Below are 27,991 nucleotides of genomic sequence, written 5' to 3'. Positions count from 1 at the left end.
TATGTTTTAGGTGTCGGCCCCTCCCCAGGAGGAGGCTATCAAAGAGAGACAAAGAATGTATAAGAGATGAAGCTTCTTCTTGAAAGACCTTAGAATAAGACCAACTCAGTTTTATTTTGAAAAACACCCCTACAATCATTATGAAGAAATACAAGACATTTCTTTCACAACCAACAATAGACAGCCATCACCACCATAAGCACGACGACCGCCCACGTTCAGATAGTGCTTTGGACGAAACAAGATCGTTGCTGTCACCTTCCAAAAGACACAGTAATTCTTTTGTTTTAACGGTATGCTTTATTGATAGATTTTCGTATTAATATCGTCAGTCGACTACACGTCTTTTTTTATTAGAACATCTAAAAATTTTGAAACCTTCGGATGTTCTTAACTTTTTGAGTTTTAAGCCTAAAAATGTTCTTAACATGTTCTTATTTTGACCATTTTGTGAATGTTTTTGACCATTTTCCTAAGAAATAGGGTTATTTTGAGTCTACAAAGCCTTAAAATTTTCCTAACTTGTTCTTAACATTTTGGCCAGCGAAGCCTTATGTTCTTATATAGTTTGTTCTTATAAAAAAACGCATAGCGCATACTAATTGTGGAGTAAAATTATCAAACAATTGGATTAAAAGTGAACTTGGATTTTTCGCGATCACGCAAAATTTATGAATAAGTTTCGTGAGCATAAAACTTATAAATCAAATTGAATTAAAATTAAATAATTACAATTACTCTGAAGTATGTTGGACAAGTTGGAAAATACTTTTGTTTTCATTTGATACCTCCAAAGTGCTAACTCAGAAAAAATGAATGATCGAAATCCCAATGTTCTAGCTGTTAACTCGCGATTTTTATTCGATATTTTCATGTCAAATTAATGCGAAATTGAATTTCTTAAAAGATTTTCACACTTGCCTGATAAAATCTTCAAAATCATAATTTGAATAAGTTGAAGAATATTTCTTCTCTTCGTTCTTCAGATTGTTTTGTTTTTGGTCTTTTGATGAGTTCAATTTTTCGTTAATTTTTGACATTTTACATGGGAAGTGAAATTTTGGCGTCTTTACTTTGATCACGTAATGAATTGAAAGATTAATTTCATTTCATCTCAATTTGTTTGACAATTTCTTACTGGAAAAAAACATGAAACGATTTTCTCTAAAGCGTAAACCAACGCCTGACGAAAATGAAAAGAAGGTAATATGATTTGGTCTAAAGGTTTTTTTCTACTGAGCTCCATTTTCTTGGTTGGACCAGACGTGAATCGAGCGCTAAAGCCTAAAGCCACCTCCTCTTTAATTAGTAGTAATTAATATGAAGAGTGTACTAAAGAAGAAAAATCACGAGAAGTTCTCTAATTTTTTACTTTCTCGATTCACCACAGGGTTCCAAATTTACCAGATATTCATATCTGACAGGGTCCAACTCTAGCGACACGTCCCCGTCAGCCGTTAAGGTCAGTGCCCCTCCTGGGTAAAATCCCCTTTTCTTTGATTAGTAGTAATTAATATGAAGAGTGTACTAACGAGATTTCTCCAATTTTTTACTTCCTCGATTCCCCTCAGGAAGAAGATGAGAAGAGAGATGGATTACTGTCGGCAATCGATGAGCAACTTGATCCACATTCTGCCACACCATCACCAACAAATAAATCTTCACGCAGATTCAAACCAAGAGGTTTCACTAAGAAGAGTCGATACAAGGTATTTTTCTTTAGATTTAAACTGGCAACATCAAACCTTGTTCCTTATAATAGAATGGCAAGTAGAGTTTTCCGGAATACTCCAATCGTAACAAACATAACCAGTTTCCCGTTTTTATTTCCATATTGTTCAAATCTACATTTTATAAGACACAAAACAGCATTATATTCCCGATGACATACTTTAAAACTATATCGAAGCAACTTCAAGCTCAAAATACTGTTAAAATTGCAATTCAATCTCAAAAATACTTTAGGAAAATCACCGAAATTTCAAAATCACATTTTAGGGGCCATTGAAAAAGTGTGAACTAAATTTATTGGAAAGAGCAGGAAAATTTGGGAGGTATGCGTCCCCCAAGAGGTGACAATTTTTTATGGTCGTTTTAGGTTACTAATTTGTTATATTTTCAGGAATGGGAAGGTGAATGGGCTGAACCACAGATATCTTATATAAAACACTAGATAGAGCTACCCCGCCCCTATTTAAATCAAAATAATCTGCCATCTTTGATAAGTAGACTATAGTTCGGTGACGGCAATTTGATCGATTAAGCCTATGTTTTCGCTTCTTCGCTTCGCGCCATTCAGGTTTTTTTTGCTTGTTTGAACGAATTGCCTGTACCGAACTGTGAGCTACTTTCAGCAAAGATAGTGCATTATTTTGCTTCACCTGCCGTTGCTTGGGAAATACAGAGTACTCCTGTCTCCCGAATAGACGTCCCCCCGCTTATTGTTAAGAGAAAAAAAAATCCACCCCCCCCCGCTCTTATTAAGACCCCCTGCTAATTAAATTCGAATAATACAATATTTTATTACAGTGTAGATGGACCTCAAACTTGTTAAAATTTTCCTTTTTGTTACTTTAATCGTAGAAATTTTAGCGTATATTAGCGAGTCGTGAAAATCTTGATTTTTTTTGGATTTATTTTAGCGAATCACGATTTCAAAAAAATTTATTTTAGCGAAAATAGGGAAAACTCGCTAAAACGCTAAAATTAGTCTCGCTAAAATTTATACGATTAAAGTAGTATTGATTCTTATTTTACGTGTTTATTTGTTAAAGTTTATTTTTTGTTTTTAAAATGGATATCAGTTTTAAAAAATTCTGTCTTCAAATTACCCCCCTCTTATTCCACCCCCCCGCTTAGAATTTAGAAAATTTTCCTACCCCCTGTTTATTCGGACTCCCGATCCCCCCCGTCTATTCGGGAGACAAGCGTAGCTCTATCTAGTGTTTTATATAAGATATCTATGGGCTGAACAGATCCGTATCTAAAATGGGCGTCAATACGAGGATGTCTTTTCTGAAAATGCAAATATATTAGCAATCCAAAACCACTATCAAATAATCTTTCACCTCTTGGGGGACGCATACCTCCCCTAATTGACCTAATTGATTAAAACCCATAAATGAAGTCAAAGCTTTCGTTAAAAGGCAATTTTTAGAAGAGAAATAGATTCAAGGAAGTTTTAGCCATTCATTTACTGTACTGCTTCGAGAATAATGAATTGAATAACGAATTACTTATAGTTCTGGTGCTAGGATCTATGGCAGTTACCTCAAAGATGTCGGGAATTTTCTTTATATCAAGTCCCATTTCTTTTTTTATGAACTCTATATTTCTAGGCTTTTTCATCGGAAAGTTTGAATAACCTCAATGAAGACATACCACTGGCAGACCGAAAGAACAGGTCACAAACTATGCCAAATTCGCCAAGGATGAACTCACCGCGAGAACCTTTCATCGTTGAACTCAAAATGAAACATCACCGAGGTCAGCTTGTTCTCATTATCTCTACTTGGCTTAATTGAACCCCCTTCTCACAGATCCGCTGGACCCCTCCCACTAGAAACATTGGCCAAAATATTGTCCCCACTGGAAAATTATGCTCCAAGTCTTGTCCCCACTGAAAATAGTCAAACCAAATATTGTGCTAATTTTTACATCCACGTTGAATTTTCCAGCTTAAAAACATGTCCATGGCGTTCACGATAAGAACATAAACATGGTTATTGACTCGAATGAGTTTTCTGGTCCCTTCAGTTAACAATGACTTATAATCCTGTCTCTGAAACTCGAAGTTTCTCTTACTCTAACAAATTTTAGGGTAGGGTACTTCATATCTTCCTTCGTTTCAAGCATAAATCTTCTTTTTTTGTATTTTGCGCCCGTGTGTATCCGAGTTAATCTTTTTTATAGACATTGGTGTAATACTTGGCGGTGGTGCGGAGAAAAATTCATTGATCACAATCACTGGTTTTAAGAATCATAGTGCAGCTTGCCTCACCAAGAAAATCAACATTGGGGACAAAATTCTCAAGGTATGGTAACAACGATATAGAGTTATAAGTATTCATAACTCGGACACACTCACGGGAACTAATTTTTGTGCGATAGATATGGAAAATTCGAGTTAGAACCATTCGAGATATAGAGGTTCGAGTTATGTAGACTTACCATATTGATTGAGCATAAGTGACATACGAAAGTTTTCAAAGAACACAACCGTAAGAGAGGCTTGATTAACAAAATGATGGTCAATATTTTAAACATGGCCTACCTTATGGCCCACTTTAGAACTCTAAAAAATGATTCGATTGTTATCATTCTGAAAATGTTAAAAAACAAATTCTAAGGCTGGACTAAAATAAACAAACAAAAAAAATAAGTTTTGAGTATTTATACTCCTGACATAGATTTCGCGCGCTTTGATTGAAAGTTATTTGATTGACTCAAGGAAAAGAGAAACATACTACGGTGAAAGCACCTAATTGCGTCAGGTGATAAGCATCGTCTGGCCAGGTTGGTGCTTGGATAGGAGACCACCTGGGTGATTCCGGTTTCGTGGAGCGCAGTGAGAAATTTTCTGTCAAGAACCACTGTAACCTCTGTTAGGACACACTTTGTTCAAGTCCCCAGAATACTCTAAAGAGTCCCTTTCTAGCTCGGTGGTAAGCCATGGACACCCCTGAAAAAAAAAATTCCAAGCGCTTCACCAGAAGTCAGTTAGTTGCCTAAGGCTCCACGCACTATGAGGCCAAGAGTTCGAGTCCGTTCCGGGTCAAAAAATTTTCACCAAGGCGAAAGTAAAAAAATGTAGTGTTTCTGGAATGCGGGTGAAGGAAAAAAGCTCTCATGCGGCCGGCCGGAAAAAAAATTCTTTTTGCTACTTTTGATAACTTAAGATCATTGAAATAACTTTATCAAAGATACAAAACTTGATTTACAAGCGGGAATATCTAACCAAACGACGTTTGATAGCTCGAACGGTCAACTTGATTTACTTTATGATGAACTATATAGATGAACCCATAGTCTGCGGCCGGATCACAAATTTTTTTTTCACCCGGCCGGTTTCCGGAAACACTACATTTTCTTTATTTTCGCCCAAGTTTCGATATTTTATGTTTTTTAGGTGTAGAATCCAAAAAAAGTGGTCCAAAGGTCTAAGGTCGTCTAAATTGATTTTTTTGGTGGGCCATAAGGTAGGCCATATGATCGTGCCACAGAGGTAGGTCAGGTTTTCGACTGACCCAAAAGGATATTATAAATGTATTTATTAAATTTTGGTGGTTTTGTGATAATGATCAAAGGTATTTGTAATATTTGTCATAACATCTTTTCTGAGGATATCAAAAATAAGTCTGAAAATTGCGAATAACATTCTAATACAGACTCTGTTTAATTCAAGCATCAACGATACTTCGGTCCACCTTATAAACCACAAAGATCGTTTGAGTCATAATAGAGAGCTTCAACTACGACAGGTCGACTCTCAACTGTACATATTAAAATTTTTGAAATTTATGGTTTTTTTTTTTCTAGGTCAATTCAATCGACTTCACAAACGTTTACAGAGCTACTGCAAGATCCATACTCGACTCAATCGAGAAAAGTTCAAAACAAGAAGTAAATCCTCCACCTATTAAGTTGTTGATTAAAAGACCATCGCAAGGAATGTTAACCGCCCAACAGAATTATGAAGATTCTACAAAACTTGACGTCTATGTAAGATTTTCTTTATTACTTCTTCCCCACTGTTCTATAATTTTCACATGGGCCCGTCAACGCCCCCTCCCACTTTTTTGCAGCCCATGCCATATTGAAATTTATGTACATTAGAACAACTTTTAACAGACCAAATCAAACCATAAAAACTATTATTCTCCCCAATTAGATAACGTTTTGAGGTGTTTTGAGGGTGTAAAAAGTGAAACATTTTCTTCGTCGCCCCACCATGGTAGGCAACATTCTTTCCATAATATTGCCTCATTGATTCATAAATTTTTCATCAGGCAACGCATTCTTGGCTTGGAAACCCAGTGGGACTTTCCTTCCTACTTAAGGGCACACGCCATGATCCGGAAAGTGGAAGGGACCAAAAATATAGTGGCTAAGGAGGAGCAACCATGGTCTTTTCCTCTAATATGTCTTGAAATGACGATATTTCAGACTGACTTTGCCCAGAAACGAAGCTATTGAAAGTATAAACCGGGATGTTTTAGAATATTGTTTTATTTGAAAAAAGTGAGGCGTGGGCCCTGTACTGGAAAATGGGCCAACGAATCATCTCCAGTGAGAAATGTGAAATTTCGTCCCCATTGATGAAACTAATTTGAACTCATTGGGAAATGTAGTTGAATAAGTTTGAGAATCACCATTTTATTTTGATCTGTTTTAAAGACTGATCATTTTCGCTCCTTTTGCGTGTAAAAAAAGAGCTCGGGTAAGTTATGGCATGTCTTAAAATTACCATAATTTTTAGATCGCATTAGTCGACAGAAAATGACCAAATAAATGACTGGGACGGTTTTGAGGTTAAAACGGAAAAAAATGCCCGTGCGCAATTGGCGGCAAAATGATAGATTTAAAGGTTTAAAAAATCATAAATTCGATTCAGCATTTTTTTGTCGTTTTCTGCGTGTGCATCTAAAAATTATGGTAATTTTCAGTTTTTGAGACATGCCAAAATTACCCGAGAGAGAATAATTGACATCACAACCATCAGATCAAATAAACGATCTAAGTTGAATAACTACGGGTCCTGATCTGAATACGACTCTTTCAAACGGATTTGAAAGTAAACTCAATCATGATACTATCATGTAGAACTTTTCAGTATTTTAGAGATATGCAAATATAGACAACTGGCTTTTATAAACTGAACGATGTAGTCGTCCTAAGAATTTGGACTAATAAACTACGTATGAACAAGAATAACACCAAGGTGAAACATGGGCCTAAACCGACTTCCCATCTCAAATTCGATTTGAAATTTTTAAGTCTTTTTATCGGTAAAGCCTGGTTCCGAAATTGGTTGTTAAGGTTCAGTACCGTCCTTACGGTTTTCTTTCCGAAAGTTCACTCAACATCCAATTTATCTGGCTTGTCAGATCTCAAAATTATGATGTCAATTCGTGTTCAAATGATGGGCAATCTTTTGGAAAGATAGCCGTAAGTACGTCCGTGTCGAGTAGATAGAAAATGAGTTCCGGGTTTAAGTAAGTGTTGCGGTCCTGTCCATATAAAACAAAACAAATTAATCGAATTTAATAACAGAATGGGAAAAAGTTTGTCATGGACGATTAACCTTAATTACGATCAATGCATTCCGTATTACTTTTTTAACTACCTTGACAATTAGATAAACTACTTAATCTTGAAAAACAATCGAACTCTGTTTATGAAAATGTGAATTATCTTTCTGTGATGTCTGTGTGATGTGATTTGGAAGGAAAGCTGTAAGCATGCGGATCTCGTCAGGATAAAGTGTAGCAGTGATATTCTAACTTAATATGTTTCTTAAATTGGAATGACTGTCTTTTTTTATACTTTTTTAAATTCAATTTAATGAAAGTAAGATGTAGTAGATGTATAGGTATTATCTGAGGTTTCACATAACAGAAGGGAGATAAGTTAAGAGACGAAGAGATGGTTGAGAGTTACAAAAATGTAGGATAGATAAAACCATATATACTGTATTTTACAAAATATTATGACAATTTTGTCAATACAGTTTTACTTTAAAACAAAAGGCAAAGATAGAGGATAGCAGAGTACGTATTGTTGAATTTGGCTATGACTTACTTTTGTTTGAAAACTTTAGTTGGTGTGAAATGATTTTGAGCTCTGCATTTTGCTGAGTTTTGTTCATATTATTTTGGTTGTGAAATTATTTTTAAAACAACGCGAAAAAGAGTTTCGTGTTCACTTCTCTCAAAAGATATTCCCTCTCTCAACTCTTTCAAAACTTAATGTTGAGATCAGCACGCGAAGAAGGGATGAAGCTGAAAATCCCCGGTGGGAGTGCTAAGAAAAAGAATGCAAGCAGTGGGAACCCTGATGGGGATAAAAATGCCACAAAGTATACAGAACTGCAACATCAAGATATGGAAGAAGCCGTAGAGGAAACGGGCATTGGTCCAAAATCTCCGGAAAAGAACGATATTGTAAGATTTTTAAATCATTTTTGGGTTTCCTGTATGACATCACATTGAATACATAACCTAGCAATATTTCTAAACTTCAATTTAGGGACTTGTGACTAGCAACCTTTAAAGTATCGACTTCGTTTTTGTACATGCTTTTTTTATAAGAATGGTGTAAATCCATATTCTTAACTTTTTTGGGAAAATCATCCTAAAATATTTCTTACAGCATTTCTTAGGTTATGATCCTAATTCAGACTAGATTTAACATTTAGTACATATGTCTCAAGCATAAAATGGCATTTTTGTGAAAGGAATGAGCCTTGAGGGTAATTGGCAATTTATAATTAAGAATGCTCTAAAAATGGCATTCTTAGTATGAGTGGCCAAATTCCATGATGGTGATATTCTTAGCATATTCTTAATTTTTTGACCATTTTCATTATGGACATTCTTATAAAGTTCATTCTTACAAAAAAACGTGTATTTCTGTTTGCTCACACATTGAATTATGGGTCGTTTAGATTTTAAAAATGACTGATTTAAAAAAATTGATTGTATTTTTATATAAAAATAATGAATTGTATTTTTGGGGGGCATTTTGGAGAAACTTAAAAAAAGTTGAATCTGGCTAGAATTTTGCACGTTTTTTTTTTTTTCGTCTCAGTGACTTTTTTATAAGATCGTTTAGAAATTTCCGAAGTCTCCAGCATGTTTTTATTATTAGCACTTAATGGGTATTTATCTGTAGATTTCCTAAAAAGAAATTTTCAAGAAATTTTTTTCGCATCCTTCATAAAGCTATTGTTGAAAATATATTTTCGAGGAGAATGTATAAAAGATTATAAATCTATGGAAAATGAAAAAGAAAACGTAAATAATCAAATCGTGATATGATACGTTTTAGAAAATTTGAATCTCGGATGAGCCCTTCAAATCTCGGATGAGAATAAAAGTTAAAGTCAGACTTAACTAAGGCCAAATATTTTTTGTAATTTTTACAGTTTACTTTATTTTTCATCTTACTTTTCGTTCAATCTTTTTTTTTTTTTACTTATATGCTGGGCTTCAACAAGTAGTGAATCAAAGGTTATCTAACGACAGGCCTAATTTGTCCTGATTTATACTTATATTTGTATTCTATTTTCATTCTATCTTCTTTTGAATTATAACGTTTCAAGGTTTTTCCAGGCTTGACTTCTCAGTGACTTCTCTTTTGATTTGAAATTCTCGTCAGGACTTAAATGTTATCTGTACTGTCGATATTAAAAGTATTTCAAAGTCGAAAATTCTAACTGCTATTTACAGTCGTTATCTTTACCGCAACTATTTTCCCCCTTTTTCTATGACTAGAGAAAGCCAAATAAGTAATACAGTAGACATTCTCTTATCTGATAACGTGGGGACAGCCAGGTCATACGTACACGACCTTGTTTCAATCATGTAATTTATGTTATGAGAGTATCGGTTCCAAATCTTTTGTTGAAACTCCTTTTGTCGTTTGACGCGTTATTGAGTATTCCTGAAAATCGGTCAACAAAAATCAGCGCAAAAATCGCTGAAATTCTTATTTTTCCATGTCCAGTTTGAGTTTGACAACGAAACATCATCAACACCTTTTCTTCGAACACCTTATAACCAGAGTTTAAAGCCCCTCTAGAGAGGACCCTTCAACCTTTGTCAAGAAAGAAAAAGTGTAGTTACTAAGATTTACGCCACATTTAGAATGCGTGAATTACGGATTAAATCTAGCCTTTTTATCTGTTTCTAAATGGCATATTTTTCGAACTAAAATTTGGCCCGACTAAAAATTTGGGCCAAATTAAAGGTTTATAATTAAGTTTTCCTTAACCAACTGTTTTGAATACCACATCATTACGTCCGCTACAATTCATTATTTCGTCCGCTATTATTCATTATATATAAGTCGGCTCTTAGTGACTAAATTTGGACGAGCTGACTAAAATTAGGACTGACTAATAATTAAGGCCGACTAATAATTAAGGCCGACAGTGTACAAGAAAAAACAAAATTTGAATTATAGAACTACAAGTTTCATCTTTTACGGGCCCCTTTACGAATCGTCAGCTATCAAATGAAAAATGACAAATGCTATGATTTTTATGTTGAAAAATTGATTGTAAGAAAAAAAATGTTTAATTGAAATGAATCCCTAGGAACATAAAATATACAAATACAAATTCTCTACAGACGTTCTATATGCGTGAAGGTCAATCTTTAGACTTATAATTTGCTAATAAAAATTTATTTTGATGACGGCATTTAGAAACCAGTTCAGTTCTTTTGTTTAGGAGTTCTTTTTGACGAGGGTAATTCAAAATTTCGTATTTTTCATAAAGACATACATTGCAAGGTTTGGACACGTTGTTGTATGATTTTATCTCGTTAACGATCGACCATTCAAAATTGGGATTTTTTCCAGCGGACTTTCAACTTATGTATGGGACCTAAAATCCGCTGGAAAAACTCCCAATTTTAAATGGCTTCATTTATCATCCAAGTATCCAAGGGTCTCAAATCTATCTTCTTCGGGGCTTTGAAATCGATTCGTAACACCGACAAAAGGCCACAAAAGAACGGTTAATATCGTAACCCCGTACGCCCCACCCCATATAATTAGAGAAATTACTGAAATTACTGACACACCACAAAACAGACTGCCACTACTCCTGAACACTTCCGCTTACGCGCATGGGCAAACTAGCCCAAATCCTGGAATCAAAGGGAAAAGTTTTAAAATGAACTGAATGATTTTTGACCTGGAAGTTAAGAAAGAAAACTTTTTTCTAAAGCTTACTGGTTCTTTATATCTGGCCTAAAATAACATATACCCTACAATTTTTGGTTTATGAAGCCTTTTATTGGATTTAATGCTTATGAATTTTTTAAACAATTTTTTCCCTTGAGCGTCTTTCTTCTCTTCAACAAAATATTAGGAGAGAAAAATGAAAATAAGAGTGAGAGAGATTGAAAGAAAGATGAAAAAGAAAAAATGAAACCGAAATGTTTTGCACAATACCAAAAACATCTGTCCTTCTTCTTCGCGATAAAAAATATCGATTGTTTCTTACTTCTATTCGGGCCGTTCTGCGTTTTATCAAAACAAGACAAAACCGAAATATTGTGGGGATTAGAGTTGAAAACGAAAGTGGAATTCCCGGAAAAACATGTAAACAATAAAGAACCGAACGAATCCCTTTGGAAAATGATGACCCAAAAAAATATTGATTAAAATTTCGAAGGAAAAACTTATGAAAATGCTATAAAATTTGGTCCAAGAACAAGGAATTTTGGTGTAAATTCCAGGGACCAATTTGAAATATTAGAGAAGTTGTAGCCATGTAGTGAATATCTATTTTTGTTTGGTTTTCGTGGAGAGCGTTTGTTGAAAAAATTCTTTTTTGAAGTGAGAAGAGGGTCCAACCAAAAAGTAAACAAATATGTCTGTTGACAAAATTCCACTTGGGAACTCAGATTACCTGGTAAGATTCCATTTATTATCAAACTATTCATGCCAAAAGTCTAAGTTATTTGAAAGTTTATAATACCCAGAAAAGAGTTTGGTCTTTGAGGGCACCCATCCAAACCTTTTTAAGTTTGGAAAGATAAACAATTTGTAAGCTTGTCCTCTATTACACAATGTTTCTAATTAGATAATGATACACTGCACCCGAAAGAAAAAAAATAGATAAAAGATAGAGATTAACCTTTGAACCTAGACATAAAGCCTAGATTTATAACTGTTTCAATTCAAAATCATGTTTTCTTATTGAATTTCTGAATTATGTGTAGTAATAATGTTTTATGCATGCAAAAACCTGATTGCTCAATTCAATTTTGAATGAATTCTATCAAAGTGCACAGTTCATACCTCAACCATATTGCTTTTTCAAACTGATTATTTGTGAAATTTGAGTTATATTTTATACTAAAATCTTCACACATGTGTAAAATTGGAATCTTTTACTCAAACATTTATAGTTGTGTTTTTGTTTGAGAGTTTATTGTTACTAAGACATAATTCTTTTAAAATAATTCACGTTTGGTTCTCCATATTGCAGTAAATAAAACGTACACAGACAAAATGATAAAAAATAATAATAGACCTAAAAAGCATCGTAAACCATTAATTATGAAGGTAATGTTTTTCCCTATTGTTTATTTTATATTAATCATCTGCAAAAAAATGAGGTCAAGTCTGGTTTCCAGTGTGTTTTGATTGTGTATAACTGCACTGTTTATAAAATCAAAACATTTGCAGCAAATCAAACAAACCAATTTTAAAGGCACTATTTTTCTGCATGATTTAAAAAGCTGCTGTTAAAATACTAAAGAGAACTAATCTCAAAACAAAGATGGTATCACATGAAATTAAATTTAGTTTCTAGTAAAAATGGTGACCTAGAACATAATTTCAAAATTTATCGTACAATAATGGGAAAAGTAGTGAAAATTACAAAAGAATGTTTGTTAGAGTAGGGTTTTTAGTCCTCTTGATTTGTAATGTACCATGGATTATGGGAAATAATGCACAGCCTGCTACAAATTCAAATAATGTTTCTAATGAAAATGTTGAAAATGGCTCGCAGTCCATCGAGGGAGAGGTATTTTCGTAATCAAATTATCTACAGTATAATGTTTAGTGTCAGTTTGGGCTTGAATGCTTAAATATGACAATTATCATTAATAAATTGAAAGAAAGATAAGATGAAAATGTGACACAACATTTGGTTCCGACACTAAAAAAACTCTTTCGTTTTCCAGAAATGTTGTTCGGTCAATTTCATCATACATGTTTGAGTAAAATATCAATAAGAAATCAGATTAGATCTCTTTCCTCAAGGAGGTCAGAGTAAAATGAAATTTCAATTTGTTAGGTCTTTTGAGAAAGTTTTTGTCTTGCTCCCAAGTGAAATAAAAAATGAAGATGTTCTGAAAATCAAAGATAAAGTTTAATTATATACCAAAGCTTAATAATCCTTACTAAGAATTACCTAACTTATCTTTAACAATGCTTACATTTGGCAAGCTTTTCATCCACATCTTTCATAGCTTTGGAAGTACCTTTTCTTCAAAAATCAAAAATTGATTTTCTAGCTCGTTTTAGCTCCAAATTCTTTTTTTGCGTTCATTAATGTCACTGGCATCAAAATACTGTCATATTTGAAAATGGTTCTAGATTTAAAAAGACTGCCAAATAATAAAAATCTAAAGTGTGACAAAAAATTCTTACTTAGGGGGTGTGCCTGCCAATTTGAAATCAAATGAATTTGAAGATTTGAAATGATTGGTTCATGATTGGTTAAATGATTTCTTACAATTTCACATCTTTTCATATTCTTTTTTCAGGAGATGTCCAATCGTGGATACAACACGTTTGGAGAGGGTGGACCAGGAGATTATAAAGTATGCGAATTTTTTTCTCTTTTCCTTGAAAGTCTCCATTTCTATTGTTGCAACCAGAATGATAGATGAGCATGAAATCATTAATTTTGATTACAGTATAGAATTTAGTTACCTACTTCAAAAAACACTTTCTCTGTGTCCTAAATTTTTAAACTAAAACTAAAGTAGAATATAATATTAATTTTTATCATTTAGAATGTCGAGGATGAAGATATGAGCGGTATAAGAGGCACCTATTTTAGGGATGGTAGAAGAAAAATAGGTAAAGCTTTATTTTGGTTTCCTTCACAAAATAAGACAAATAAATTGATGGGGCACATTTTGCAATAGTTTTTTTAGCACATGTATGTTTACCTACTAGGTAGCTTTTTAACACAAACACATTGTACTTTTTTGTTTGATTTGTTTAACTTTGTTTGATAATTATACGTGCTTCTTCATTCACTTGGTGGCTGGGTGCCCACTCCCTGCTAACCGAGTCTACTTTACCCTTATCCCTCTGTTCATGTCAACATTTAAAATGATTAAGTTTACTGTTCTACAGGTTAACATAGTGCGGAAAGGGGTCTGATCCCCCTTCTTGGCATCCCCCTAACCTTTAAAATGCCTATCCCCCAAGGATTTTGGACAAAAATAGCTAACAAATTATATGTTGAAATATCTTAGAGAGAAAGCGAAATAATAAATTTCTTTTTTCTTTTTGACTCAGACTACTCTAACAGAAAACTTCCTTTCAGGAAGACCAAATTTCATAACCTGTGCTTGAAAATAATCTACATTATATATGTAAGCCCCCCTTCTTAAACTATCCCCCCTTCCCCCCTTTTTCATGAAAATTTCTAATCCCCCCACCCCCTTCTTCAACTTTTTGGAAGGTGTCACCCCCCTCCCCTTAAGAAAGGAGGGGAACGAACTATGGGATATATATGTTTTATATTCTGTTTACTTTAGATTATGTGCTAGTTTATACAGAAGAAGAAGGAAAACAAGTCGATCCAAAGCATTTGAGTTTTCGTGAACGTTTTTTGGGGAATCTCAAGAAATCTAAAATTGAAACAGAAGAGGTGATTTTTTTTCCACAACTTAAAAAAGTCAAATAATAATAATTGTTATATACTTAATTCATGAAGAATGGTAGTTTTGGTGTCAGAAATTTTAATTTTTACCTTGTTATTTTTATAGGAAACCTCTGATGACAAAGGAACGAAAGTAACATTTGTGAAATGTCATTGTCCTTTTCCTGTTTTGAAATATTATGCTGAAGAATTATCATTTAAAGCTCCTTTAGAGGTATTTTTTAAGTTTCTTTTCTTGCTATGAGTATAATTTAAGTATCTGGTATTGAATTTGTATATAATTTGAGTATCTGAAGTTGTTGTTGTGTTTAATTTCTTGAAGTAAATATGAAAAAAATCCAAAAAAATGGATAGCCTGAGATAAGACTTCCCCTTAGATCTATGATTTGAGACGAAAAATGACAGATGATAAATTGAAACATTTACATGCCTTGTAATCCTGTATCCATATATCACTTTATTTGTTTGTCTTTCTTTCAGCGTCGGAAAACAGATAAAGTGAATTGGTCAGAGAGGATGTTGGCAAAATTTCATCTACCTAATCCATTCTTTGAAGGTGTACCTAATCCACCACCTGATTATTTCACATGTACTTTTCAAGCAGATAAATTCCATCTGTAAGAAATATAGCCAGTTTTTTACAATTAATTGAGATGATTATAGTGAGATAGTATCTTGCGTACAGTCCTTTTGCTTTAAGTATTCACTAATTCTTTTTTGCCTTTTATTAACCAAAATACTTGAATAGTAACAAATTTTATACCGTTGAAAAGATGGTATTAAGACCATTATAATTTTTGTCAAAAATGACTTCAAAAATTTTTGAAAAAGAAGATATTTGCCAAAAATTAAGTTTTTAGCATCAAGGATAAATAAAGTTCATGTTGTTCTTCTTCATTTTTATCTTGAATTTTCTCAAAAATCATAGTGCTCTGAATCAACGACATATAAGTAAAATTGAAGCATTGTTTCAAAACATGACAAGCAAAACAAGAATTTAGACTACTTATTGTTATGAGTATAATTCTATTTTCAAGGGAGCTAAGTTTGGTACGTCTCTCCAACATTCATCTTCCTTGTCACTAATTTTTATTAAATAAATGGAAGATTAATTCACCTGAACATAAATATTAATTTATAATTACATTTTTTCTTTACATGTAGATTTATTGGAAGTGAAAAACCAGAAACATACTTTACAGATACAGAAAGGACTAGAGTTTGTTATGAGATTCTTGAAACAGCTCCTTATGGTAAACGTCAAAAGGGTGAAATTGGTAAGCATTTACTATTGATATAAGAGAAAATAAGCTTTATATTTCAGACTGATTTAAAAAAGGCATGCATAGTGTACCCAGAAAGTGAAAAATTGAAAAAATCTCATTATTTTTTAACTAAAGGTGCTATTAATTCAAATGACTCCTCGATGAAAAAAGCATTTGGCAAGCTCTTAAAGATTAAACCAAAAATTTTGAAGTTTTTGAAAATTCGGGGGTCTGGGATTTCGATTTTCAATTTCTGTAGGGGGTTTCCAGCAACTTTCACTTACAGGTTTTTTCCACTGTCTGGAAAAAAGTGCTATGATTTCCTAGGGAAATTATGTGGGCTGGGAGAGTAAACCTAGCTATGTTTTTTTTGACGAATCAGGAAATAATGTCCTAAAATATTGATTTCGAACTTCAAACTTTCCCATTAAATTTTTTATTATCAAAATTGAAGCCGTCAAAATTAATCCTTCCTTTCTATGTTAAAAATTATTTTTCAGGTATCGAGCGTTTGTGTGCGGAAGGTGTTTTTGTTGCTAGCTACCCACTTCATGTTGTAAGTTCTGAGCTTTAATTCATCAACATTTATTTTAAGTATAGAAAAACTTAACTTTTTTTATTTTCATTGAAATTTTTCATTAGCCAAAAGTTTTTTCTTATCAATAAATGATGTCATCATTTCGTATTTTTGTAAAAAATGAAAGAGTTCGGATACATGCTCATGACTTACTTGTCTGTTTTCCTTCAAATCTGGCATCTCTCTTATCTCGAGTAATCCATCATGATATCTATTAATATCATTGGGAGAGAATATTTTATTAAATAAATTTTAGGGACCTCATAAAAGACCAAAAGAAGAAGGGCCAGATAGCCCTGGCGATGAACCACAACTCAATCAACGACAAGTTCTCAAAGCATACTGGGGGAGATGGGGGAAATGGCTCAAATATCAACCATTAGATCACATTAGGTACGAGTGTTTTTCTGAGTTTTTTAAATGGATTAAGAAATTCCATCTTTTATTGTTCTAATGATTATAATATTTCTTTATAAGATGTTTTGTTGTCTTTTTAATCTTTGTGTTAACTTGCACCTACTTCAAATTAAAGATTGATTGTTTTTCTTTAACACAATAAAATCTGTCTACCTACTATTTCAAAACAGTCACCCTTTTGGTATCCTAATTCCCGTCGACATAAACTATAATATAATGACTACTAATTTTGAGAATATAGAACAAATATGATACCTTAATTAATTTCTATATTATAGGGCATATTTTGGAGAAAAGATTGGTTTATACTTTGCTTGGTTAGGTAAGAAGGATAATGTCGCACTTTTTCATTTCCTAAGTCAGTATTCAAAAATATATCTTTCAAACAAAAACTTGTTGATAAGACTAGAAAGACCCACTAGTCTAAAACATGTTATGTAAAATGAAGATTAAAACTTTAACTTTACTATGAAGAATCTAAATACTGAGACTTCATCCATATATTGTTAATGTCTTTTCTATACCGATCTTCTAATATGAATTCTTCTCAGAATCGGAGACCTTTAAGTTACTTCTTCATGTACTATATTCATCATTGGGATGGTCTTCCTCGATCTCGCTATTCTCATTCCTGCTTGCTAAAGATTTTGCACTTAACTTTATATCATATCACATTTAGGTCAATATACAGCATGGTTGTTGTTACCCTCCTTCGTTGGATTGCTAGTGTTTCTTTACGGTATTGCGACCATCAAATCCCCCGATAACAGAGATGCGTACGTATAGAATTTATGATAATATTATTTTAATGAGAAGAAGGCGATATTCATGATATGCACCATTGCAATCTCTTCCATGGACCCAACAGCTGATTGGTTGCAAGTGACGTATTGACAGGTTTTACGTCACTTACAACCAATCAGCTTTTGGATCCGTGATGTAATGTCAGAAGACATTGCAATGATGCATATCATGAATAGGTGAAAGTGGATCATTGATCTGTTTTGGACAGGCTATCTTTCTAACCTCCACCAGACCCAGCTTGGTTTGTAAAAAGCGCAAATTTGAAAAGTCAGCTCCAAAGGGTGCCTTTGGTAAAGACCTGGATAGATTACTAGATGATTAAATAGAGTCTAACGTTGGTTCCATTACATTATAACCTCGGTGGCACACCCCGTCGATCGGCCTAGTAGAGTTCTAAAACGTTAAATCTATCATGTTTTTTTCCTCTACAGTTTGGATATTTGTGCGAATGGAAAGAATTTTACGATGTGTCCGAGATGTGATGAAAAGATTGGATGTAAAACGTGGACGCTGGATGACAGTTGTGGGCAAGCCATGATATCGTACTTGTTTGATAATGCTGCAACCGTCTTCTTTGCTGTTTTCGTATCGTTCTGGGGTAAGATTTTTCTTTTCTCATCGTTTTTTGTCGTGCAGTAGGTAGGCACCAAAAACCAAAGAAAGGCACATACTATTAAGAAAGTTTACATTCTCGAGCTGGCTAATTTGTATTTTGTCACTTGCACTTATCTCGCCTGCTGTGTTGATAAAAAAAGGATAATTTTGTGCACTCATCTTTCGTAAAGGTATTTATTTCAGGCTCTGTAATTCTCAACTTCAGTTGAGCTATAATCTGAGAATGTCTGTATGTATGTCTGTATGTCCGTCCGTCCGAAAACTTTAGGGCAGGCTGGACACTTCAAAAAAGGTCGGATTTGGCTGAAATTTGGCACACTTGTTCCTTGGGTGAATATCTGGGGGTGTTTTTTTCATTTTTTGAAAATTTTGATTTTTGGGGCCTGGGGACGAGTTTTTCGCCAAAACGAGGCTAAAACTTTGGGGCAGCCTGGACACTTCAAAAAAAGGTCGGATTTGACTGAAATTTTGCACACTTGTTCTTGGGGTGAATATCTGGGGGTTTTTTTTCATTTTTTGAAAATTTTGATTTTTGGGGCCTGGGGACGAGTTTTTCACCAAAACGAGGCTGGCAGCCTGGACACTTCAAAAAAGGTCGGATTTGGCTGAAATTTGGCACACTTGTTCCTTGGGTGAATATCTGGGGGTGTTTTTTTCATTTTTTGAAAATTTTGATTTTTGGGGCCTGGGGACGAGTTTTTCACAAAACGAGGCTGGCAGCCTGGACACTTCAAAAAGGTCGGATTTGGCTGAAATTTGGCACACTTGTCCTTGGGTGATATCTGGGGGAGTTTTTTTCATTTTTTGAAAATTTTGATTTTTGGGGCCTGGGGACGAGTTTTTCACCAAAACGAGGCTGGCAGCTTGGAGACTTTAAAAACGGTCCGATTTGGCTGAAATTTGGCACACTTGTTCCTTGGGTGAATATCTGGGGGTGTTTTTTTCATTTTTTGAAAATTTTGATTTTTGGGGCCTGGGGCCTGAAATGTTACAATTGGGCCTTCTAATAACGGGAAAATCTGAAGTTGAGCCCAGTGCGGTGCGCACGTTCGACTATAATTGAGAATACTTTTTATGTATTTGCCCTTTGGCAAAAACAATTTCTTACAACAGAGTCCTTATGCAGGTTATCGAGTCTAGATTGAAACCTGAACCGCATTACAACTCTACTTTGGACACAATACAGGAAAAAGTAACGCCACGTTGACTACGTTGAAATATTGTAAATCGAAAATTCGTGTTTGATTTCATAATTTTTTCTCATCTTCCATAGCTGTATTCTTTTTGGAGTTTTGGAAACGTAAAGAAATCACGTTGGCATACCAATGGGATTGCCTCGATTACGAGAGTGAAGTAGAAAGACCTCGGCCAACCTTCGCAGCCCTGGCACCTACAGTTGAACGGAACCCGGTCACCGGGATACCCGAACCACATTTCCCGGACAAAGATCGAGCACCTCGGATCTATTCGGGCATCTTCATTATCATTACTATGGTACGGGTTGACATTTCTATACTTAAAATTTTGTGTCATCTGAAAAATTTGATTCTCTTTTCATTGCAACACCTTCAGACTAATAGGGTGTTTCATGGTTGCAATGAATCATGAGGAATCAGAACCTTAGCACTCCTATAACGGCTTCCCGTTGGCCAGCCACGAAAATTCTTGAACCAATCAAAATTGATATTTTCGTGGAGTTTTGATTACCTTTAGTGTGTTGCGGGGACTTTGAAATGTTCTTTTTAAGAAAGATTTCAATTTGTTGTAACTAACTAAGTTTCTTCTGTTGTTTTCATATTTTGAATAACGGGTGTGCAAGAACTCTTTAGTTGACTTCTCTTTTGACCTTGTCCCTTGCAAAAACCGAGCTAGACTACAGTTGAGTCTTCATAAATCGAAAACGCACGGGGAAAAAATTTGTTCGAGTTAAGGAAATTTCGAGTTATGGAGATTGGTTTCTAAGGCATGATTAACTGAAGGGACCCCTTAAGGAGACATCCGAGTTATGGAGGTTCGAGTTCTGGAGACTCAAGTGCAATTAATTGATATTGGATTAGCCTCGAGCTAAGTACAATTTGTACGTTACTTTACATCGACTTTAAAGAAAAGAAATATAAACATAAACTTGCTCTTATAGGTATCACTGGTATTAATCTTCATGTTGGGAGTTATCGTGTACAAACTACTAGTCTATCGACCGTTAGCAGCCAACCCGTTATTTTCAAAACGTGCTTTACAAATTGCCAATACTTCGGGTGCTGTTTGCAATTTGATGTGTATCATGATCCTGTCACGTGTTTATGAGAAAGTTGCTCAATCATTGACTCATTGGGGTAAGGTCCATTTATTTTGCTCGCATATATCACAAATATCCACACTGTGGATATTTATGATAGATATACTAATTAATCTTTCCGAAGTTTGAAGACCATAGCACGGGTAGAAAAAGCTTAGTCACAATTTCAATTTTAGGTCAATTCCTTTTTTTTTAACACCCGAGTCTATATCTTCTTCAAACATGATTGACTAGTATTCGCTCTTTTGTTTTTCTGTTTTACATTTTGTATTCCAAGTCTCCTTTTAATCTTCAGTTAAAAACGCGTCTACTATTATCTGCTTAGACAACATCATCAAACAAAAATAAAGAAAGACGTGGTCTCCCAAACCGTGCTGTTATGCGCCTACGTTGAATATCATAAAAACATTGTCTTTAATATAAAATATACAATTGTTTACAAGCATGTAAAATCGTAAATGAGCCATAAATGTACAAATTTTAATTTTTAACTATCCCTTTTTAGAAATGCATCGTACACAAACTGAATATGAAGATAATTTGACGTTCAAAGTTTTCGTCTTTCAATTCGTCAATTTTTACGCATCCATCTTTTACATTGCTTTCTTCAAGGGCAAGTAAGTCGTTTACTCTTCTGTTCTAACTCTAATTTTGAATACCGTATTTTGAATATATTTATCATCCGTCTCATACAGATTTACGTCTTAGAGAAGTAAAGACTTTTCTGTCTTAAAATTCTGCATAACTCAAAATTTTGCACTGACTTTAATCGGATTAACTTTCGCGAGATTAAATTTCGCGATTTCGCGAATTTTTGCCACTTTCGCGAAATTAAAACTCGCGAAAACGTGTGAGATTCCTGACTCGCGAAATTAAATCCACATAGAAATTTTTAAATCGCATTTTCGGTGGAGAAACCAATCTAAAGTCTCAATTTTTGGCAAAAAATGGCTATTTTTCAGCTGTTTTCAGGCTTATTTGCGAAATTAAAGTCTGTCTCAAAATAATTTGCAGCTGGAGAAAAAAATGGCTGTAACTTTTGATAGAATTCGAATCAAGTTGCGATTTTGTGCTCGTTAAAAAGATATTCGTGAGTGGAATATTATCAAGTAAAAAATTTGAGAAAAAAAAAGGAAAATGAAAATGAAAAATGAAGAAGAAAAAAATCAACTTTTTGTCGAAATGTGGTATAATTACCATTTTCACAGGAGTGACTCTTCAATCTTAGATCATCATCACTGTGAAAAAAGTTTTCAAAAATATTCATTAAATCGAAAGATATCAAACAAAGTTTATTGCTGGTTGACTCTGTAAAGTAGTAAAAAACGTTAATAAACGACAAAAAAACAGCCTTTTGTCGACCAACCTGCAATAAACTTTGTTTGATATCTTTTGATTGAATGAATATTTTTGAAAAATTTTTTTACAGTGATGATGATCTAAGATTGAAGAGTCACTCCTGTGAAAATGGTAATTATACCACATTTCGACAAAAAGTTGATTTTTTTCTTCTTCATTTTTCATTTTCATTTTCCTTTTTTTTTCTCAAATTTTTTACTTGATAATATTCCACTCACGAATATCTTTTTAACGAGCACAAAATCGCAACTTGATTCGAATTCTATCAAAAGTTACAGTCATTTTTGTCTCCAGCTGCAAATTATTTTGAGACAGACTTTAAATCCACGCGAAATTTTTCAATACCCTGACTCGCAAAATTAAATCCAGAAAATTTCGCGATTTTTTTCGCTCTCGAAATTTAATCTCGCGAAATTTAATCCGATTAAAGTATTTGCTGTATAAAATCCGTTTTCCTTATCAGACTAAAAACCTTGCTTTGAACACTAAGTATAAAGATCTGTCATGTCTGTTGAATTTCACGGCTTTTTGGAACGTTTTCCTTGCTGAAACAAAACAATCGTGTTCACGACGAGAATTCAGAAGAATTAGCCCTATTTTTATCAGGGGGGGGTGTTTTCCACCAGGCTGGCACTCTTTTACTAATAGCTCATTGAAAATTTTTTTTAACACTCTGAAAGTTGTTGACTTTTAATATAATCCTAGTAGCAGCATGTATACCAAATTTTACAATTATACACCGACCAGATCAGGTTTTATGACTTTTTTGTGCAGGCATATCATAAAATCCAGCTAAAACCCTGTAAAATCCCAAAATCTTAAATTTAGCATAACTTTTGATCTAGGTATCCAATTGACTTCAAATTTTGACAGGTTTTAGGTATCAATAATAAATTTTCAAAAATATTTTAAAATTTTTCAAAAACTGCTGACGTCATCATAAATGACGTCATTGTTTTTTGAAAAAAATTACTCATTTTCTGCATGGATTTTAAGCCTTGATTTTATTAGTATATTAAAAACCGGCAAATATGTTAAAGGTATTCCTTTTGGCTTTTAGAAATTCAAAACAGAATTGAAAAATCTCCATTCGTTCAACTTTAATTGCTATTTTATTGAATAGTACTTTTTCATTGGTCAGCGATAATTGTGAAACTTTGTGATGACGTCATCACCTTTATGATGACGCCATCAACCCAAATTTTTTTCTATGAACTCCTTTTAAGGTAGAGAACATTTGTGCCAATTTTCAAGTCCATACCTTTTCTAGATGAAAAGTTATGCAAGGCTGGTGGAAAACACCCCCCCTTGAGAATACAAAATCCGAAAAAGCCTGATAATAATAGGGTTAGACCTATTCTCTTTTGTTTTCAGTTAAAATGGTCTCGAATTAGTCTATCGAATTCGTGTTTTTGATGGTGAACCTTTGTAATCTTCGGCAAGATAATTTTGTGATAACCGAGGGGCTTCTCTCTTTGCGAGCTGTCCTTGTCTCTTGCTCAGCCGATTTCATCTCATTAATCCACCGTTTCTTTCTAAGGTTTATTGGATACCCAGGAAATTATACCAAACTGTTTGGCTTGAGAATGGAAGAGGTAAAACTTGAATTTTTTTAGTTATCGCTCCGTTTCTGTTTTGAATTGCAAACAGAAGACTGTATTCATTTAAAAAGTGCGCTCCAACAGGCTTGATTTTGCTAGTTTTGGTGTAAACTACTTCTATAATCGTTGAGGTCATTCTAAAAGAGCCCAAATTATAGGATGTTCAAAGTTGGATCTATTTCAGATTACTTGATGAAAGCAGTAAGTATACGTCTTGTTATCCCGAATTGAGTAGAATACTTTTCTTGTACGCCTTTTAGTGTGGGCCTGGTGGATGTTTGATCGAATTAGCACAACAATTGGTCATTATCATGGTCGGTAAACAAATCATTGGAAACGTCAAAGAAGTCATGATACCGTAAGACTTTACGGTTTTGAATTGTTTTCAAGTTTTTTTTTCTAAAATTCTAGAGGTGGCATAAAAGCTTTTCTACGATCATGGACGGAAATGCTTGATAAAACACTGGAAGTTACTTAAGAAAAAAGAGCTCTACTCCAAGCAATTCTGCTTGAAAATCGCAAAAGCACTTGTCGAGGCTCGGACAATATTTACTGGTTCTTGTAAAAAAAGAGTATCACTTGAAAATTGAAATTTTTAACTTTTCAATCCTTCAGGTTGATAAAACAGAAGATGAAAAAACGTAAGCGTGGTAAGAAAGCCGTAGATTTGAAACCACGATGGGAGGATGATTACGAACTGGTGGAAAATGAAGGGTTGTTTGACGAATACCTTGAAATGGGTAAGCATTCGATTTCGCTCATGTTTTGTACTGCCCCTGTAAGGGTTTAAAAACTAGAAAATTAATTTTCAGTCCTATTAAGCGTCGATGAAATAGGAATATTTCATTTTTTTGTTTTTTTGCCCCTGAAAAGAACGGAATTTGGTCAAATTAGTCCCAAAAAGGATCGTAAAATTCAAACCTTAATAATTTTTCCTCGTTACTAGTCTCGCTAAGGGTCTGCGGGTTGAAAGTCGGGTGGCACATACCCGTCAGCTCGAAACTCTAGTTACCCGGGTTCATGCAACTCCCCCGGGGAGGAGTACTACCCTTGTCGATCAACGGGGACTGTGCCACTGAACTTCGAAAAAATGGCACTTACATGGGACTACAAAATTTGCAAAAAAATGAACCTAAATTAGACATAAGTCCCAAAGTTTTCTATATATTTTGTTTTCCTATAAGAAACCTCCTCGATTTCGGGTTCAGGCCTGAAATTGCTCAGCATTTCAGCTTAATTTTTGAGAAATGTGCTATAACCATCCCTAATATTGTACAATGTCCATGCTAATAGGTGCGAATCTAAAAACAGACATTGATTTTTCTTTTTGATCGAAATTCTATCGTTCTATCGTTTGCCATATTTAGATTGTAAAAAGTATTTGGCTGATTATAGGGCTCGAGTCTCAGCCACTTGGTCGCTTATAAAGAAAATTAACCTAACTAATAACCCACTTCACATTTTGTCTCTTTTAGTTATTCAATTTGGTTTCATCACCATTTTCGTGGCAGCATTCCCTCTTGCACCATTCTTTGCTCTTGCTAACAATATTTTTGAAATCCGTATCGATTCAAATAAGTTGATCTGTGAGTCGAGGCGGCCGATCGCCGACCGTGCACAAGACTTAGGAATTTGGTATAATATTCTGGATGCAGTCGCCAAGATAGCTGTCATCTCCAATGTAAGTATAATATTTTCAGCATTTTTCCGGTTTTATAGTTTTCGATTTTTATGTACTACCTTAACTATTACCTAGCTAGTCCGATACGAGGGTTTTATTTCGTGAATTTTGCATTTTTGACATTTATTTTTTCGCCGAAATTCTTTCATTTTTCAAAGTGTACCTTTAAGTTTATTTTTTGTAAGCTGAGGGAAACCAGCTTATTCATTCTGATTTCACGTTTTTTATAAGAACATCCAAAATTTTTTGAAACTCCTAAAAATGTTCTTAAAATGTTCTTCACTATTTAATGAGTATTCTTTTCCATTTTCCCAAGAAATTGAGTGTTTAGAGTCCGAAAGCATTAAAATGTTCTTACTTCTAAACTTGTTCTCTAGTTTGTTCTTATACAAAAATTTCTTCTATTTTCTTTTTTACAGGCTTTTCTAATAGCTTTCACGTCGAACTTTTTACCGAAGCTACTCTACCGTTCGACAGTCTCTCCTAATGGATCACTGGATGGTTATCTTGATTTCTCATTGGCTCACGCACCTCCAAATACCACTGGTGAACCTTGCAGGTAGACGTCACATCTTTATTCTCTATGATTTGAAAGAGAAAATTTCCTACCTCGGGTTAAAATTGTATTCTTTGCGCGAACAATGAGTTTGATATTGCCGAGAAGGATCCAATTTCGTTAAAATCTCAGATTAAAGTGTCCTTTTTCATAGTCTTTATACAGACTACCCTTATCCCTTTCATTATTTTTGCACTGTGTCTGAACTAGTCGTCTAGCATGCACGAATTCATCATTCAAAAAGTCCTTTGATCTTCTTTGCTTCTTTCAACTCTTCTTATTTTATTTCTCTCATAAGGTATCGAGATTTCCGAGATGAAGATGGATCTCTATCGAAGTTTTATTGGCATTTGTTGGCGCTGAAGCTCGGCTTTGTCATTGTTTTTGAGGTAAAATTATCCTTCAAGTGATTCGTTATCTTTAGATTTTGTTTTCAAAAAGTTTTGTACAACCCTAACAACTTGCGCAGTTAAGTGACCTTCATTGTATATTTTGACTTTTCCGGAACAGAAATCTGTCATAATGTTTGAAAAACTGTACGAATTTATAATTCTAAAAGTGTTTACTCACAAACTTTCCTGGAATTCGAAGAGGCAGTTGAAACCGAAAGAGATGAGGAGTTTACGTTACATGATTAGACTTTCTTGACAGTGATGTACGTCTTCTTACTGAAACAAAGACAAAATTCAAAAGATTCGATTCTTTGAAATAGTTTAAAAGATTTGATTATTTTGCAGTGGCGTACACGCGTTTTTATAAGAACCAGTATATTTATATTATATATAGGTTATTAATATATTGAGATTTTCAGCCTTCTCGTAATATTTTTCCGAGCCTTCATAAATAAAAATTGGGGGAAGATTACAATGACTATAAACCCCTTAGTTTATCTCTCTATATTGTTGATTCGGTCCTGGTTTTATTTAGTTTGTTCTAAAATATTCTCTAGAGCTGAATATCAGATTTTTCTTAACTTGTTCTTAGATTTTGGCCAGTTTTCAGCCTCACGTTCTCATAAAATTATTCTCATAAAAAAAGCGTTTAACTTCTCTTATATGAAGCGTTTCGAATTTTTCAATGTATTTCATTCGTCAATATTATAAATTAGTATTTTAAATTGAAATTTGCTCTGCTTACTTGTTGGTATAGAGCACTTTTCTGAGAAGTTGTTTTAAATTCTTCATTTCTTTCATCAATGTTATTCTTTTTTTAGCATTTCATCTTTGCCACGCATCATTTCATTGATTTCTTGGTACCAGACATCCCTGAAGAATTGGATGTTGCAATTAAACGAGAAGCTTACCGAGCGAAGAAAGCATTGTCAGATAACCCGACACTCAATGAAAACTCAGAAGACGAACTTGATGAGAAAAATATTGATATTAGAACTGTTCACTAATCGCCTGTTACTATGACTACATAGAAAATTTTTTCGTGTTTGCCACGACAAATGGGGATCAACAATGATCGGGTGTAATGTACAGAAATTTTTAGTTTCACCGGAAACAAATTTGGTTCCAGAGAATTTTTGTTGTCGAAAGAGTTTAGATGTCCATCGGCCTATTGGATATTTCTTGTTTTCCATATTTGGTTTTGTGTTTTTCGAGTTGTTGCCTGGATGTCGAACCATAATGTCGGTGTTTTTATAATGTCCGTTTTCAATAATATCGATATCTCAATAATGTTAAAAATCATATCAAGAAGGTGGTGGGAGACAAATCCAACTATCCCTTTTCATCAACTTGAGTCACAAGCAGCTGTACAACCTTATCTAACATGATTATGATTTTTACACAAGAAATAATTTGATCTCTTTGCTTTGGTTCCTTCAACGCATGAGATACTGCAAGCCTTACATTGTGAATACAAAACATTGCTCGAGACTCTGATTGAATGGGAACTCCCAAAAGGACGTTCTGCTTTACATAATAGTGCCAACCTTAAGCACGGAGCTATCAAAGAATACGGTACATTTTAAATTCAAACGGATCTACCGGGACCTTGATATGTTCATGTCCACTGGCGAACGTTCGCTGACTTCGAAAACAAACCAAGCAAGCAAAATTTTTCGTCATTATCATCTCCGTGAAGACTTTTTAGATACTAAGTGTTGTAAAGGTCTGGTTTCAGTTTTTTCTCTTTATCAAAGAATGCTAAGAATCTTTTTTTTACAGAT

At 34.1% G+C, this 27,991-nt stretch overlaps 1 protein-coding gene across 2 annotated transcripts; it reads left to right on the top strand.

Moving 5' to 3' along the window:
* The first annotated feature begins 10 nt into the window (after positions 1 to 10).
* Positions 11 to 27,991, top strand: LOC136824063 (anoctamin-7-like). Of its 2 annotated transcripts, XM_067080219.1 has the most exons (26): positions 11 to 293; positions 1,572 to 1,709; positions 3,339 to 3,486; positions 3,913 to 4,034; positions 5,539 to 5,721; positions 13,512 to 13,568; positions 13,764 to 13,830; positions 14,520 to 14,632; positions 14,751 to 14,858; positions 15,125 to 15,261; positions 15,809 to 15,921; positions 16,410 to 16,465; positions 16,743 to 16,879; positions 17,182 to 17,225; positions 17,583 to 17,679; positions 18,139 to 18,305; positions 19,596 to 19,816; positions 20,460 to 20,655; positions 21,124 to 21,235; positions 23,518 to 23,572; positions 23,839 to 23,936; positions 24,194 to 24,318; positions 25,054 to 25,259; positions 25,679 to 25,818; positions 26,114 to 26,204; positions 27,029 to 27,383. In XM_067080219.1, exons 1-26 carry the CDS (start codon positions 141 to 143, stop codon positions 27,212 to 27,214), a joined length of 3,270 nt encoding a protein of 1,089 aa, XP_066936320.1. In that variant the 5' UTR covers positions 11 to 140; the 3' UTR covers positions 27,215 to 27,383. The 2 variants fall into 2 exon arrangements, with proteins under 2 accessions (XP_066936320.1, XP_066936321.1); XM_067080220.1 differs by lacking the exons at positions 11 to 293; positions 1,572 to 1,709; positions 3,339 to 3,486; positions 3,913 to 4,034; positions 5,539 to 5,721 and adding an exon at positions 7,882 to 8,162 and having other exon boundaries at positions 27,029 to 27,991.

Source organism: Clytia hemisphaerica, unplaced genomic scaffold (assembly GCF_902728285.1).
Source record: "Clytia hemisphaerica strain Z4C2 unplaced genomic scaffold, Clytia hemisphaerica genome assembly, whole genome shotgun sequence".
Classification (NCBI taxonomy): domain Eukaryota; kingdom Metazoa; phylum Cnidaria; class Hydrozoa; order Leptothecata; family Clytiidae; genus Clytia; species Clytia hemisphaerica.
Note: the sequence above shows the minus strand (reverse complement) of the source record. Positions and strands in the feature narration are given on the sequence as shown.